General features: G+C 36.1%; 1 protein-coding gene across 1 annotated transcript in view; it reads right to left on the bottom strand.

The window, feature by feature from the left end:
* Window positions 1-17,546, bottom strand: part of LOC140150784 (long-chain specific acyl-CoA dehydrogenase, mitochondrial-like) — a 41,453-nt gene that overhangs the window by 19,025 nt on the left and 4,882 nt on the right. Inside the window, exons 2-4 of the mRNA XM_072172902.1 lie at window positions 13,020-13,160; window positions 7,194-7,331; window positions 5,759-5,923 (exon numbers count right to left, since the gene is read on the bottom strand). Of these exons, the coding sequence (XP_072029003.1) occupies window positions 5,759-5,923; window positions 7,194-7,331; window positions 13,020-13,160 (444 nt within the window). The remainder of the gene's footprint in view (window positions 1-5,758; window positions 5,924-7,193; window positions 7,332-13,019; window positions 13,161-17,546) is intronic.

The raw sequence follows: 17,546 nt of genomic DNA on the forward strand, positions 1-17,546 counted from the left end.
TGTGTTTAATACATGCCTGCATTTGTGACACTTACATCGGGGAGTATAAACAGAATATTATGTGTGCATGGCCTGAACCAAAGTTCTGTGGTGTAAAGCTGTCTTTTTATCTGGTGTTTAGAGAATGTTTACTCAACCGCTGCTATCAAAAGACTGTGGATTCTGGATTCTAGTCCGAGTATGTGGCATATGCCTACTACAAATGTAGTTGCATACCATAATTCTCCACTGACGTACATGTATACATGGTATATAGAGCATCATTCACAAACTTCACACTTCTCGGACCTAAAGATTACAAACTTGAATGATTTTGTATTCATACTTTGTATTCATACATTTGTGATGCGATCAAGCAAAATCAGTCGGAACTCGGAAATATTGATTGTGAGATATAGCCAAAGAAAGGAAATATTTCCTTTTGTTTCCTCTGGTTTTCGAAACTCATATCTTGTTGTTCAATATCAATGGGGTTTTCTGCAAAGCGAAGCATTGTAAATGCCTTTTATTTCATTTTTTTACAACATGGCATAACTGGGCATTTACAGCAGAGACAAAAATCATTTAGAAGCTGCTGATGAGGAAGCACCCAGAAATCGATTAACCTCCCTGCTGAAGCTGGCCCTCGATCTAATGGCTGGAATTTGGGCAGGAAGAGAATTCCATAATTGGGCTGTAGATGGTAGAAATGATCTATCATATAAGAAACTAAAATTTGATATTTCCGAGGTCTGACTGATTTTGCTTGATCGCATCACATATGTTGTATTCTACATGTATATCCTTTCCAATATGCTTCTTGTGTGAAGTGTGTTATAAACAAGTTAGGTGTGAAGCATGTACGAAGGTTAACATCATTACAGGTCTGCAGATGCCCATAGGTGCTGCTAGTATATGAACTTTCATTTGATATTCTACAATGTAAATTCTAAACCAGCACATGCACCTCAAATCCACTTCTACCTCTAGTCAGGTAGACATAGTCCAAAGGTGCCTTAAACATAATGTTCATGGTTATTAATAATGATCGGCTCTGTAATATAAGTTTCTTTATCATCTGCTTTTTAAGGTAGAATGTTGGTCATCTTTTGGTTGAGGCCATTTCCAGTGATTTCCTGCACGGTGCATTACTGAGACACAGAAGTGATTTTGCCTGATTTCAATCACTTCGCCTGGAAAACAAACCCCATCATACTCATCAACAAACCAATTTCCTACAACAATGTCACTGTGGCTGTTAGTCTCAGGATCAACAATGTCACTGTGGCTGTTAGTCTCAGGATCAACAATGTCACTGTGGCTGTTAGTCTCAGGATCAACAATGTCACTGTGGCTGTTAGTCTCAGGATCAACAATGTCACTGTGGCTGTTAGTCTCAGGATCAACAATGTCACTGTGGCTGTTAGTCTCAGGATCAACAATGTCACTGTGGCTGTTAGTCTCAGGATCAACAATGTCACTGTGGCTGTTAGTCTCAGGATCAACAATGTCACTGTGGCTGTTAGTCTCAGTATCAACAATGTCACTGTGGCTGTTAGTCTCAGTATTAACAATGTCACTGTGGCTGTTAGTCTCAGTATCAACAATGTCACTGTGGCTGTTAGTCTCAGGATCAACAATGTCACTGTGGCTGTTAGTCTCAGTATCAACAATGTCACTGTGGCTGTTAGTCTCAGTATTAACAATGTCACTGTGGCTGTTAGTCTCAGTATCAACAATGTCACTGTGGCTGTTAGTCTCAGTATCAACAATGTCACTGTGGCTGTTAGTCTCAGTATCAACAATGTCACTGTGGCTGTTAGTCTCAGTATCAACAATGTCACTGTGGCTGTTAGTCTCAGCATCAACAATGTCACTGTGGCTGTTAGTCTCAGTATCAACAATGTCACTGTGGCTGTTAGTCTCAGGATCAACAATGTCACTGTGGCTGTTAGTCTCAGGATCAACAATGTCACTGTGACTGTTAGTCTCAGTATCAACAATGTCACTGTGGCTGTTAGTCTCAGTATCAACAATGTCACTGTGGCTGTTAGTCTCAGTATCAACAATGTCACTGTGGCTGTTAGTCTCAGTATCAACAATGTCACTGTGACTGTTAGTCTCAGTATCAACAATGTCACTGTGCTGTTAGTCTCAGTATCAACAATGTCACTGTGGCTGTTAGTCTCAGTATCAACAATGTCACTGTGGCTGTTAGTCTCAGTATCAACAATGTCACTGTGGCTGTTAGTCTCAGCATCAACAATGTCACTGTGGCTGTTAGTCTCAGTATCAACAATGTCACTGTGGCTGTTAGTCTCAGTATCAACAATGTCACTGTGGCTGTTAGTCTCAGTATCAACAATGTCACTGTGGCTGTTAGTCTCAGTATCAACAATGTCACTGTGGCTGTTAGTCTCAGTATCAACAATGTCACTGTGGCTGTTAGTCTCAGTATCAACAATGTCACTGTGGCTGTTAGTCTCAGTATCAACAATGTCACTGTGGCTGTTAGTCTCAGTATCAACAATGTCACTGTGGCTCTCAGGATTTCCAGTATCCATATTGGTTGGTTCTTAGGCTTGATCCTCACTAATCATCAGGCTCGGACATCATTTCAACGTCTAATGTTGCCACATCTTGTCGACCCTGTTCATCATTTGTGTTCATCATCACCAAGATCAGGCTGTGCATCTTTTGAAAGGACGAATGCTGCAAAGCTGTATCTCGAGCTGCATTCTGTACAATATGCGCTTCCTCATGCATGTCCCGTACATATCACTTCAAGTGGGAGGACCCACCTATGCCATCAACAGGACCTTTCCTGATGACTTATGATAAAAACAAGTTTTTACCTTTGTCTTTCAAAACAATTGTATTAGTTAAGTTGAATCCTTCCCTGGACCAAATAAAGCACATTAGAAATGTACTTTATCTGTACTTTATGGGTACTTTAACTATACTTTATAGGTAATAAGAACATATAAAGTGTACTTTAAATGTGCTTTAAATGTGCTTATCTTTCATATCCTGGAAAAACATTGTACTTTAAATGTGCTTTATATGACTTTAATTATGCTTTATGAATATTTTGATAAATATGTTATAATTTTTTATGCTTTAACTATACTTTATTTGGACTTAGTTTTTTTCCCAGTGTCAGTGAGTATACTTTAATTGTACTTATTTTGGACTTGACCAAATTTTGAACATCAGTGTGTACTTTAAATATACTTTATCCGTACTTTATGTATACTTTACCTGACTGATATTCCTGGTGGTATTGTCAGCAGTGTAAGAGTACTTAAAATGTGCTTTTCAGTGTACTTTAAATGTGCTTTAAATGTACTTTAAATGTACTTTAATGTGGTCATGTGATGTTTACATGTACAAGTCACATCGCTACATTCTTCTAGATTTGAAAAATACCAACGGCCATCTTGTGGCAGTTGTGCTAAGGTTGTATCTTGCAATGGATGTATAAAACTATTCATATTTATATAAAATGAAGGACTTAATGGACTTACAAATACAGGCTTGATTACAGGAGATAGTTACTGGTAATGTATGCTTGTGAACACAATAGTGTTACCAACACTTTGAGAATTAGCTCCATAAATGTGGTAAGCTTATAAAGCTTATAATTATAACCTTACTGGTGCATGATGTATACTGAATAAGTGTTTTGGTATAAAGTATCATTAAAGCACAGTACTTTAAATATGCTTGTTTGGTATAAAGTACAATTAAAGTACAGTACTTTAAATGTGCTTTTTTCAGTATGGTTTAAATGTACTTTTCTGGTCATTGTGCTTTATTTGTACTTTAAAGGTACTTTATCATCGTTCCAAATGTCGCACATTGGAGTGTTGTTTAGAAAGCATATTTAAAGTACAATGCTTTAAATATACTTGTTTTGGTATAAAGTATCATTAAAGCACAGTACTTTAAATATGCTTGTTTGGTATAAAGTACAATTAAAGTACAGTACTTTAAATGTGCTTTTTTCAGTACGGTATGCTTTAAATGTACTTTTCTGGTCATTGTGCTTTATTTGTACTTTAAAGGTACTTGATCGTCATTCCAAATGTCGCACATTGGAGTTTTATTTAGAAAGCATATTTAAAGTACAGTGCTTTAAATATACTTGTTTTGGTCCAGGGAATTGTTTACGTAATGACATTAACATAAACACAATAGCATATGGACACTGTCTGATTTATGGTGAAAAATAGTGATGAAAATAACAAGCCAAATTGAGGTATTGTTACATAATTCCAAATATCTCGAGAATAACAGTATGGAATCTGGCGCGGTTTTGCAATTTGGTAAACTGATAACACAGGGTTGATGCTCTACTCTTTTTAGACCTATACCATTTTTGCTGAACCATGAAATGGTATCAGCCTATATGAGTGAATGTTACTTACTAGCTTACTAGCTTACTTACTAACTGACTAACCATTTGGTCTGAAATGGACATATCTCTAAATGCCACGCAGGTATGACGCCATGAGTGGTGTCATATGAAAGAGGAAAACATAAAGAATATAATAAAAATATTTCCAAACGTCAGAGGTCATCCAGGGGTCAAAAAAGGTCATTTTAACCAAAAATGCTCCGATTGAGCTTAAATTTAAATGCAATAATCCTTATGACATTCTAAACATGTTTAAAACATTTAAAAGTTATTTAAGGTCATTAAGGGGTCATAAAGGGGTCAAAGTTCAAGGTTTCCAAAATGCTCCAATTGAGCTGAAATTTAAATGCAATGATCCTTATGACATTGTAAACATTTTAAAAATATTTTAAAATTCATTTAAGATCATTAAGGGGTCATAAAGGGGTCATAAAGGGGTCAAAGGTAACATTTTCCAAAATGCTCCGATTGAGCTGAAATTTTAAAGCAATGATCCTTATGACATTTTAAACATGTTTAAAATATTTAAAAATACATTTAAGGTCATTAAGGGGCAATAAAGGGGTCAAATGTCAAGTTTTCAAAATGCTTCAATTGAGCTGAAATTTAAATGCAATACTGCCGAAGCCACATGGTTCAGCTATGGTGCGGTTATCGCTCTAGTTTATTAGAGATATTGGATCATGTTGAATATCTCCAATTTTGAGTAGGCTTTATCAGCAATTGTTCTTTACATAATAAGAGATAGTAGATCAGATAGTAATTTCAAATTCATAGTTATTATTATGTGGATGAATAATAATCTTCACAAACTTTTTTCCAATCAATATAACCTGCCAAAAGTCAAAAGTGAGTGATGATCAGCATGTGTCATTGGTCAGTTAGAAAACACAATGATAATGGTATTTTCATTTTGCAGAGCATTATGGCTTGATATCCTGTTATGTATATATTGTTGCATTTATATAGAGGTTGCAATTCCCCTGCAGTTTCATTCTAGCATCAATTCATCAATAATTGCAATTTCCTTTTTATGCAAGTGGTATCATACTGCAGCTACAAACAAAATTCTCTACATGTTTACTTGAAATGCTTTTAATTTATACTTGTGTTAAAACTTATGACCACCTAAAGACGTGGGGACTTTCTTTTTGGGTTGTGTGTATAACTGAGACATAACCTTATGATATCAACTTATGACCACTTGAGTAAAAGAAATGGGGACTTTCTTTTTGGGTGGATGTGTAAAAATGTAATTTTACTCTGATACCAACTTATGACCACTTGAGTCAAATAAATGGGGACTTTCTTTTTGGATGGTGTGTATAACTGAGGCATACAACTTTGCCTGATACATACCTTCCAGCACTAGGTTCTGTCATAGCTATAGCCCCTACCATTCTTCCAGCCGTCATCTCAGGTAAATATTTCTCTCTCTGTTCTTTGGTTCCATATTGTGATATATAAGGCATAATGATATCGCCATGTAAGGCAGCAGCAGGCCCAACGCCATTGGCATACATTCTGAAATGGAAATATAGTGCGTAAAAGAATTAAAGTACCAGTTATGTTCACCCCTGTATATTCTATTAAAACAAAGCCAAATATGTCAGCAGCCAATACCTGATATACTCTTTAGCTCTGATTTAAGACCTCGTTTGTTGATTTGGTTGAGAATTTAATGAAACCTATGGAAGGAACAGAAACAAAAGTTGCACTTTTATGTTTTAATCAATAAAAGCATGACATTAGTTTTAATGTTCTAATCATTGCAAAGTATGGTGATAGTTTTCTTGTTTGAGAATGCTCTGCATATAAATCAAAAGGGCATGCAATGGAGCAAACTGCAACTTTCAAATCTGCATTTTCCTCGAGTTTTTGGATCATTGTGTCTTTATTTATTGAACGATTTCAATAAATGAGGTCGTAAATTTGAGCTAAAAGATACAACAATTGGCCGTTGGTTCCAATTATGACATGCCTGTCTGTGTCTAGGACATACAGGGGTGAACATAATGTGTATCTTTTGTGCACTGTATGGTAATGTCTACTATTAATACCAAGTTGTACTATAAACAGGGAGAAAATACGAAGTAATAAACATTTGGATTAATTCCAGCATGAAGCTACATATACAAAAAGTTGGACTGTACATGCATGTACGTGGTATCTTTATAGTTAGGATTTATAGTAGCACACATGCCCTTTTTAGCCAGATCCAAATTTAGTCTCGGTCCCAGCCGATTTGTGCTCCTTCGCCAGTGCTATAAAAATAAAACAAACCGTCTGGTGACAACCCCATAGTATGTCTTTTCTGATTGGTTGAACATCAACTCAGTAAAATACGGAGTTGCCAAATAAGGACTGTGATACAGCAGTTGATGGACAGCCATGCAGTGATATAAATCAACACAATGCAGTGAGTACGCTGTGAGTCACTGACATGAAAGGCAATATCAGGATTGACGCCTTAGTGGCTGCAAGCTAGCATACATTTTGCGTTTGTGGTATCTACAAAATACAATGTTTGTGTCACTTACACAAGTCATGCCCTGATTCAGCAGCCATATATGGTTCCATATAGCCAATTGAAAACCTTGTTATTTGGAAATTCATTAAACCAATCAGCGATTGTTATTTCACGGGTTGTTGCTAGACGGTTCGTTTAGTGACGGAGGAACACAAACCGGCTGGGACCAAGCCAAATCCAAATTAAGCTTTTACTTCAAATTAATATCAACAGTGTATATGTTCCAACATACATGTACATGTACACTGACAGACCTGTACTTACTGTTCTTCTATTGCGATACAAGCCATTATTACATCACCACCTACTCCACCATGTTCTGCTGGTACTGATATGCCTAGAAGACCTGCCGCACCATACTTCTCCCAGATTTCTTTGTCAACATGGCCAGCCTTTTCCCACCTATAATGAATAAATCAAACAGATTGCAGACAATCATCAGAAATTCTTTATCAATCACCACCGTAAGGTTAGCAACTTTTTAAAACTGTTGCGATTTGGTAGTTCACAGCATCTTACGAATGGTAGTGAGCTTTGGTAAAATTTGCATTGATCATTTCATAGCAAGCATGTAGAAGAATTCAAATATCACAGATATACTTGTGGTTCTTGAGTTATGTTGTAAAGAGGGCTGAATTTTGTAAAATGTATAAATCAAGCAAGTTTTTAAAGTACATGATTTATAGAATGAACTTTAGCTTTTGAAGTGTTATTTTTCAATAATATATTGATTTAGATAATGAAAATCAATTTTTTAGATGCTTTGACCAACAATACCCCGTCTACCCTTAAAGAAATGCTTTTTTGCTTTATTGCATGAACTGATTGTATATTTTTTTGTCTTTGTATAGTAATTTCTTTTTGTTAGTGAATAGTGTATTTATAAAAGCTGGTGTAATTAATATTATTATTTATATCAGGCTTTTGAGCGATACAATAAAACTGTATATTGTACAATATTTGCAAAATACCCGGATGCAATACAATATTTCTTGAATATTGTACGCGCGTATGCGTCGCGTGTTACCATGGTGACGGGCACCAACACGCGTCATGATACAACAGCACAACAATATACACTACAGACATCGTAATGGCTTACAGGAGATTTCGTACTGTATAAAAAAGTAAAATCATGATTCGCGGCAATTCTGGATGATGATAACCTTAGGAAATATAATCCACATCTACAAATAAACCTATATATAATAATTCCAAAATTGTCTTTGGAGAGTAAAGAGCAGAAAACAAGAAGGTCAAAAGGTAAGCTTACATTACAATACACATTGGTTGTGGCTAGGTACATGTAAGCTAAAATGTTATTTTTACCGCATAGCAAAAGCCTAGATATAAATAATAATAATAATATTGAATGGCTTATTTTCGTGTGATACAAGAATATATTGCACTTTCGATAGAAAAATATTGCACTCGCTTCACTCGTGCAATATTTTTCTATCTCGCAATATATTCTTGTATCACACTCAAAGCCATTCAATATTATATAAATATTAAAGCTTCAAGACCAAGGTGTATCAATAACTCATTGAATTATTAATTTCCTGAAAGTTCCACAATGAAATGTAGAGATGGGTGAGGTTCATGGGCTCACTTTAGGCAAGGGGGTGACACTAAATTCACGGTTGTTCTATTAGCAACGCAAAACCTATGAAAAATTCCGCTGGTTTACTATCTAGAAAGTGAGGCCAGTTATCGATCCGTTATGAATAATTCATGTTCGACCCCTTGGATCATGTTAATTGATATTGGCAAATAACACCGTTGTTAGTTTTGCGAACTTTGCCTGTTCAATGAGAGTATAGCGCGGCCCCAATACATCTGGGCACAAACCAGGCTAAAACGATCCAGTTTAATGAAATGGCGGACGGATATTCCCATCGGGCACCAGTGATATGTTTTTTTCAAAGAAAGTCTACTAATTTGATATGAAATGACATTTTGCAATAGCAAAGTCAAAATTAGGACTTGCGGTCAATAATATGAAGGAAATACGTGACAGAGGCAAGGTGTGAAACACAAGTAGTATTTGAAGTTAAAATAACCTTTGATACCCGACCTGACCTTCCATAGCTTTCCATCATGGCGCCTTATTCGTTTTATGTATTTCTATATGCTCTCAAGTAAAATAAAATACCAAACTGCACTAAGCAGACAGAATGTTACTTGGCTCCCAGCATGAATTATTGATTTTATACGGAGGTAAAGAAATACACAGTTGCCTGCAAGCCGTGCACCATACTCAAAATACTTCGGTAAATCTGAATAATGGTCACATGTAGACATATCACATGTTCGGGAAATCACGTGGCAACATTTTAAGATTTCAGACTTGTTTACTAGTTAAATTGTCATTTGTACTATTGATTATTTATCTTTGTTAATTAATATTAATTAATATATCTTTTAAATGCTGATAAATCGTGGTTGGCTGCCCATATTATATGTTAAATTCAATGTTTTATGAATATAATTCTACCACGCAGAGGGGTCACACAGCATAATTTCACACTACACGATTTAGCTAGATTTGGAGCTCTGCATTTCAAATTCACGTCAATTTTAAAGTTTATACACTTAATATATTTAATATAATACTTAATATCCCTGGTGGGGGTCCATGGGGCAACACTCCTGGAAGCCCTTGGGTTTTAGCCTTCTTAATCCTATATGGCTTAGGATATGGCTTTCCCTCCCTGGTGGGGGTCTATGGGGCAACACTCCTGGAAGCCCTTGGGTTTTAGCCTTCTTAATCTTATATGTCTTAGGATCTGATAGCTTTCGAGGGGACCTTGGGGTCTATGGGGCAACTTTCCTGGAAGCCCTTGGGTTTTAGCCTTCTTAATCTTATATGACTTAGGATCGGATGGCTTTCCCTCCCTACATGGTGGGGGTCCATGGGGCAACACTCCTGGAACCCCTTGGATTTTTGCCTTAAAATCTTTTATGACTTAGGATCGGATGGCTTTCCCTCCCTACATGGTGGGGGTCCATGGGGCAACACTCCTGGAACCCCTTGGATTTTTGCCTTCTTAATCTTATATGACTTAGGATCTGATGGCTTTCCCTCCCTGGTGGGGGGTCTATGGGGCAACACTCCTGGAAGCCCTTGGATTTTAGCCTTCTTTATCTTTTGTTAGTCATTCAGGGGAATTCGGGGGACGGTGCAAAAAATTTGCCCCCTAAAATAGGAATCCTTGGCCTTTTAAAACGCTAAAACCCAGAGCTTCCAGGGGCGCTCCCCCGGAACCCCCGCCAGGGGCTTTGCCCATGGACACACCAGGGGTCCTCAACAAGGCGGGTCCCTGGACCCCACTTGTGAGGGGCTGGGGCTTCACGGCACCTTACACTCCAGACTCCATTCGGGGGACCTGAACAACCTGGCCCCGCCACTTTCAATGTGCTGCGCACGCCACTGTTGTTAAATAGCTCGGGTTATGGCTCTATTTGGGCATCAAAATGCCCTTTTTCCTAAACAGCTGTGCGCCATTTGGAAATTATGCGGCACTGCAGCATAATTGGCACGAATGCCCCCAGTTGCAGATGCCTGCTATATAAACAAATTTTCCAGCTTGATACCTGTTGCCAACTGTCAACATTTGACAACACAATACCTCAGGTGCAGGTTATCTTCTTTTCTAGAAAATCTGAACTGAGCACTTTCAGGTTATCTGACAAATTGGTACTGACAGATTGGTAAACTCCACATCTTAGGGACATGGAAAGAACTTTGGAAACTATAAGAGGCTGTGTAATAATTATGAGTCCTGGGGAGAGGATAAAATTGGAAGGGGCAAGAATTTTTTGGCCAGCTGAAAGGGGGGGGGGGGCAAGCAATTTTTGGCAAGCCGAGAGGGGGTAAGCAATTTTTGGCACACATTCATTGGGTGCCCTTTTTAAGTAATATGCCTTATGTACATGTATATGGTCATTTTCACGGTAAAGGGTGTAACTTTGGATTTTTAACATTTTAATCCGTAGTGTTCTAATAAAGCCACATAATTCCATGATTTTTGGCCACATAAGTCATCTACTTAGCAGCTACCTTGGGTAGCATAATCAGCTTTGGGAGTTACTGCGTTCAGTTTTAGCAGGCTTAAATGTACTTAATATTGCCATTTTGAAAAACTATAAAAAACAGTAACATTTTTGTAAAACCCTGTGTTTTCTTCAGTTAGTTCATGGATAATTTTTCTTATCCTGAAAGTACAGTCATACATGTATGTTCAGTAAACACCGCCACATTAGATTTAATTGTGAACAGCCCTGTATTTTTGAGAACCGGACTTGATATTTGTCGCTTTGAGGCTTCATTTTCCGTTAACAATTGTTAACAAACTTTGTGGGTGTAGCTTTGGTTCATAATTCTTGGTTATTTCTTCACTTCTTCTTGATTCATAACAGTTGTTATCTTTAAAACTTGAAATGGGTAACAAAAATTAGTCGATTTGCAAGCTTTTAAAATTTTTATAAAATCTTGACTTCAAAGAGCCTGTTTCCGTTAACTTTTTTGAAGCCTCCGAAACAAAGTGTTCAGCAAGCTTGTGCAAATATAAATAAAAGAGCTCATCCAATCTATTTATCAAAATGTAGCAAAGTAGATCCTCAAGTCACATGTTTTTAAATCGTGGAGATGTATATCACCGTTTGAAAATGGGACCCAATACAAACTTTCCGTTAACAATTGAAGCCTCCGAAACAAATGAAGCCTCCGAAACAACAATAAGATTAATTATCATCTATGCATATCTAAATTGGTGTGTTTCATACTGATATCTGCATTGTAATTATTACTTGATATGTGCAGAATGTCATAAATTTTAAAAAAAATTGACATTATGGTTGATGTTTGAAAAATATACTGATACCCAAAAAAGCCTGTTTCGGAGGCTTCACATGCAAAAAACACCATACTTAACAAATGGGTGAAAAAATTAAATCTACAATATCTGCCGCATAGAATCATTGATTCAATACACACAAGAAAATAACAGCTTAGATGATCCCAACACTGTTGTTTTAAAAAAAACTACTTCTGCAATGTTTAACAATTGTTAACATGAAGCCTCCAAAACAAAAAAAATGACTTGCTGTGATAATTTAATTTTTGTCACAACTGAAATTCAATACTTAGAAGCAAAGCATGAAAATTGGTAATTGTGATATTTTTCACCTATTTTTTTATGTCAACTTGTAGTAGTTAGCCAAATATTTTACTTTTATGATCACTTGTGTTGTTAACTGAAGCCTCCGAAACACAAATCGCTTGAATTGCCAATTCTAAAAATAACTCCAAGTTGAATTTCTGTGAAACTTGGCTGGGAGGTTCCTAATTTCATCAAGTAGTATTTGTACATGAAATAAGACATTCAAATTATTTTAGGAACCCAATTAAAACTTAAAAAATATGTTTAAGGTTTGGAAATTTCCATTGTAAATGACACTTGATGTTAAAAATTTTCAAAACTGCAATTACAAACATACATGTAGCAAAACATGGTATAAAATTTAGCTTATATCTGTTGACTTACTTTGGAATGGGATTTCACATGTATTCCAGCTTTCATGTCATAATTTTCTGAGGTTATGTAAAATACATTTTTCTTAGATTTTAACCAAAATGTTATGGAAATGTCAAATTTTTATTAGAAATCAAAAGGTTTAAGCCTTGAAACATTATTTTACTGGAATTTAAGTTGCTTCTATGCATGATTTCAGTAAACAGAAACATATTTAAGTGGTTTGAAAAGTTACACCCTTTACTGTGAAAATTACCATATATGTAAAGGCTCAGGTAAACAGTACTGAAACACTAATTATATATGCAAATTTCCCTGCTCGGTGCACTCACAATATATATTTCTAGATCAGGCAATATAATTGCCTCCCCAATGTTTTGGCACGCTGTTTGGAAATATTATCCCCCCCGGGCTCATAATTATTGCACAGCCCCTAACAAGCTGTGAAGAAGAATTTGTAAACTCCTCAACTCATGGAGAGAATCTTTGGGGAACTAATATCCCAGTCAAGAAGAATTGTTGAAACTTTAAGGGATCTTTTCATCTTATTTACCTTGGTTGATGAGGTGCAACTTCTTCTTGGAAAAATCTTCTTACATTTTGTCTGAATATGTCATGTTCTTCACCAAATATACTCCTTGTACCAATGTCAAGCATTGAAGATGCCTGGCCAATTTCTGGTCTTACTGTTTGGCTGCAAAGGAATGTTCCGAATATAGACTATTATGGTTTTTAAACAACATAAGTTATAACAATATTTTATAAATTATAACATAAGTGTAAAAAAGTAACTGCAATTTATTTTGAAAATATTAACAATGTAATTTTGTGCAAAATATTACCAAGTGAAGCGACCTTCAACACACGTACAAAAGGCTATAATTTAGCCTAACAAATTTAGTTAGTTCCCGATAGATGCACAAGTTCTGTGGGACATGGAAATAGGTTATTTGCATAGTAAATCAAATATGGAATTCTTTTCTGACATGTTTCATGATGTTTGTCAAACATGATAACTTTTAAACATTGAAAACTGGTAGAGCATAGTTGAACGATCCAGTACAAAAGTTGAGAGCGCTTCAATGATTGATCGAACCAAAACAAATATGTGTCAGGTCGCTAATAAAACCCACTTGAGATTAACACACAAATGTCGGTCATTTCTATGCATATTTATACTCAATCGCTAAATTACTAAATTACAGCCGTAGGTTTGGTAGCAAAGTGGCAAAAACCTGTTTTTGCCAGTTTTTGCCTGGTTTAAACCGGCAAAAACTCATTACTCAAATATCAAAAAGTAACACAGAAATGCAAGAATGTGTCTTCCATGTGGGATGAACTATGTTTTTATATCAACAGTGTCACTGGGGATTCTTTTACATTTTCCAAATTTGATAAAATGTTTGGTATCAGGGATACCTCAGAACATGACCTGTGTATTACAATGTAATTTCCTTTTTCTGTGCCTTAAATTTTACATTCATAAGTGCAGATTTAAACAGACTAACCTTAGTTTCAATTCTTTTCTGAATATGGTCAAATTGAAGCAGAAAATTGAGTATAAAATTGCTGAAAGTAGGGGAGATTGGGGTTAGTTGGAACGCGGGGTAAGTTGAAACATTGTATTTTTTTCTGACACAAAAAATTAATTTGGTAAAATACTGGCACCTAGTAATAGGTATTAGTAAGGGTCATCCACCAAATTAGCAACAGCACTGATGCCCCACCAGTGTTGGCTTGGGAAAGGAATATGATCCTGTGCCATATACTGGGGTACACAAAAAGGTGGCTTTGTTACATTTTGATGTCCAGTTTGGATTTCAAAACACTGTCTCTTGAGTATTCCTTCACTTAGAAGATTCAATTAGGTCTTAAATTGAGGCTAATTTATTCTATATTACTCATGTTTTTATCCTGTTTTAAAATATTTTCAATTATTTTCTTATGACGTTTGGCATGAAATGTGCCAAGGGTGGCTGAGGATTAGGGGGGAGGAGGATTAGGGGGAGGGATTCATATTGGGTCAGTCCATGTCGAAACAGATTGAGTGTACACCCACCCTCTTGGATTTTGCTCTCCTTTGGCTCAGGGGTACCTTTCATGGATCCCTAGGTGAGGTCACAAGAAAAAATTCAAATTCCATTTCGTTTGCGAATGGCGGGCAATCAAAGTTTGGCGACCTCGACCAAAATTGTGAATTTAAGTGGTCCAAATGACAAAGTGCTCTCTTTGAGGGGCATTTTCTTCTTAATTTAATCAGTTGTGATCCTCTTTTTGAATGTGGTCACTCACTGGCTGTGTCTGAAATGCCTAATGCCAAAAAAGATAGATTTCGGAATTTCGTTGGGATTTCAGAGGGGGGTCAAAATCAGCACTTCGTACTGTTCAATCAAATTATCTTGATTTTGAAGGACCCATGATAATGTCACAGTGCACTTATAGGTCCTAATTATGTTCAGAATGGATTAACCATATGCCAATGTCTATGAGCAATTAAAAAAAAAGAGAAATTTCTAGACCCCTACAGAATTTTAGGCCACCCCTAAAGTGGTTCAGCCACAAATGGCACTTAAAGTCGGCAAATTTTGACCCCTAATAACTTTAGGTGTACACCAGATATGAATTTCTAGTCTTTTGCATCTGAAAGAATGTAGTTTAATGTTACTAGGAACATAAGATTTGTTTTGTATTTTTTGTGTTTTAGTATTAAGCTTTCAAAAATAGTCATTTTTGCCTAACATACCATGCATACAGGATACGGTACAAAATGCCAATTTTAGTATGATATTTTTTTTAATTTTTGATCACTTTATAGCCATTTGTATTATTTATCCTGATATTTCAAGTTGCTCTTGAGTCAAGTAATAAGAAAAAACTACTTTCTAATCCTCTGTATGGATTTTTAAGGGGGTCAAAAATGCACTTCCTGGCAACGATGCACATGCAAATTACAGGTTATGGGGGTCAAATTTTCAGAATGCTCCCAATTATGTCAAGTAATATATCAAATTACTCGTATGGTCATGTGGATTCCAAAAATGTATAGTTTGTTATGTGTCAGACCTTTCAGGAGGGCGCTATGACGAAAAATGTTCATAGGTCAACGACCTTTTGAAAGTATCAAAACACAAAAATACAAAACAAATCTTATGTTCCTAGTAACATAAGACTACATTCTTTCAGATGCAAAAGACTAGAAATTCATATCTGGTGTACACCTAAAGTTATTAGGTGTCAAAATTTGCCAATTTTAAGCGCCATTTGTGGCTGAACCACTTTAGGGGGGGGCCTAAAATTCTGTAGGGGGTCTAGAAATTTCTCTTTTTTTGAATTGCTCATAGACATTGGCACATGGTTAATCCATTCTGAACATAATTAGGACCTATAAGTGCACTGTGGCATTATCATGGTCCCTTCAAAATCAAAGATAATTTGATTGAACAGTATGAAGTGCTGATTTTGACCCCTCTGAAATCCCAACGAAATTCGAAATCAATCTTTTTGGCATTAGGCATTTCAGACACAGCCAGTGAGTGACCACATTCAAAAAGAGGGTCACAACTGATTTAATTAAGAAGAAAATGCCTCTCAAAGAGAGCGCTTTGTCATTTGGACACCTTAAATTCCCAATTTTGGTCAAGGTCGCCAAACTTTGATGGCCCGCCATTCGAAACGAAATTGAATTTGAATTTTTTCTTGTGACCTCACCTAGGGGTCCATGAAAGGTACCCCTGAGCCAAAGGAGAGCATAATCCAAGAGGGTGGGTGTACACTCAGTCTGTTTTGACATGGACTGACCCTATTGTAAATTTGATTTAAAACCCCCTTTAAAAATTTGAATCTAGTAAAAAAAATGTCTAAATGAACTCCCAGACATCTAAACCAAGTGAATAAATACAAAAGTTCATTTAAAAGACCAATACTTGCTCAGAATGATTGTAAATGTGGAAAAAAGAGGTGGGGTTACATCCTCCCTACTTTGTGATTGTTTTTGCCCGCACTCTCTCATTTTTTAACCGATTTCCATAAAAAAGGTGTCAAAATGCTCAGAAGGATGAACCACTTCAAATGAGATGTGTAGGTAAAATGTTTGAACCGTACCCCAGGTTGTGACACAGGACCATATCTGTTTTTTGACTTACATTTTGTACTGACTAATTTTTATACCCCTCAGAAAAGATGCGTTATCTCCATGTTGTTTGAAGATTCAGGGATTATTTTTGAGTATCATAAGCACTTTCGTAGTAAGTCCCAGAATAATGTTAAATAAAAGTTTTATTGTATTTCTTATTTTGTGTAATGAACTTTGAAATGTAAAAATAGGCATCGGGGTTAGTTGAAACTTTTGAGGTGGGGTTAGTTGACACGTGAAAATCGCATAGAAAAATATGGTTAAAAATTTGACTTTTGAAAAATTTGTAACATGTTTACCATTTCTTCAATATTGCTTTTTATGGTTAAAAAGCAATAATACAAGCAAAAAGTGCACACAGAAAGTACATTTTATAATATTTTAGGCTTCTCATATTTTGGTCCATGGTGACACTCGTCACCTTGTGTCCAAAGTATTGACCCGACTCCACATATTTATTTATTCATTTTTTCACACTGATTGTATGTTAAAGGGTGCCTTCAAGGGAAGTATAACCCTAACAACACAATAATAATTATTTTGAAATTTTACAAGCCGTGTTTCAACTAACCCCACCCTATGTTTCAACTTACCCCAGGGGTGGGGTTAGTTGAAACACTTTTTTTCAAATTTTCAAATTGGTTTATATGAATAATCATAAGCAGGTCCAATAAAGTTTAAGGCTGTATTTGTAGCATGTATGTATATGTTTATACTGATATGGTTAGTGTTTCTTGAAAGTAATCGGTTTGCGTTAAAAAGACGATTTTGTGAAAAATGTTTCAACTAACCCCAATCTCCCCTAAAGGTAAACTGCGGCTCCATTTCAAAAAATGGACCATTGATCTTGAAGCATCTTAAATTGTTGTCCTTTTCTTCAATTTTTTTTAAAACTGATTATGGCAGGATCAAGATGGGTGTAACCAAGTACATGTAATGTGTGCACTT

The sequence above is a fragment of the Amphiura filiformis genome, chromosome 4, assembly GCF_039555335.1.
Source record: "Amphiura filiformis chromosome 4, Afil_fr2py, whole genome shotgun sequence".
Taxonomy (NCBI): Eukaryota; Metazoa; Echinodermata; class Ophiuroidea; order Amphilepidida; family Amphiuridae; genus Amphiura; species Amphiura filiformis.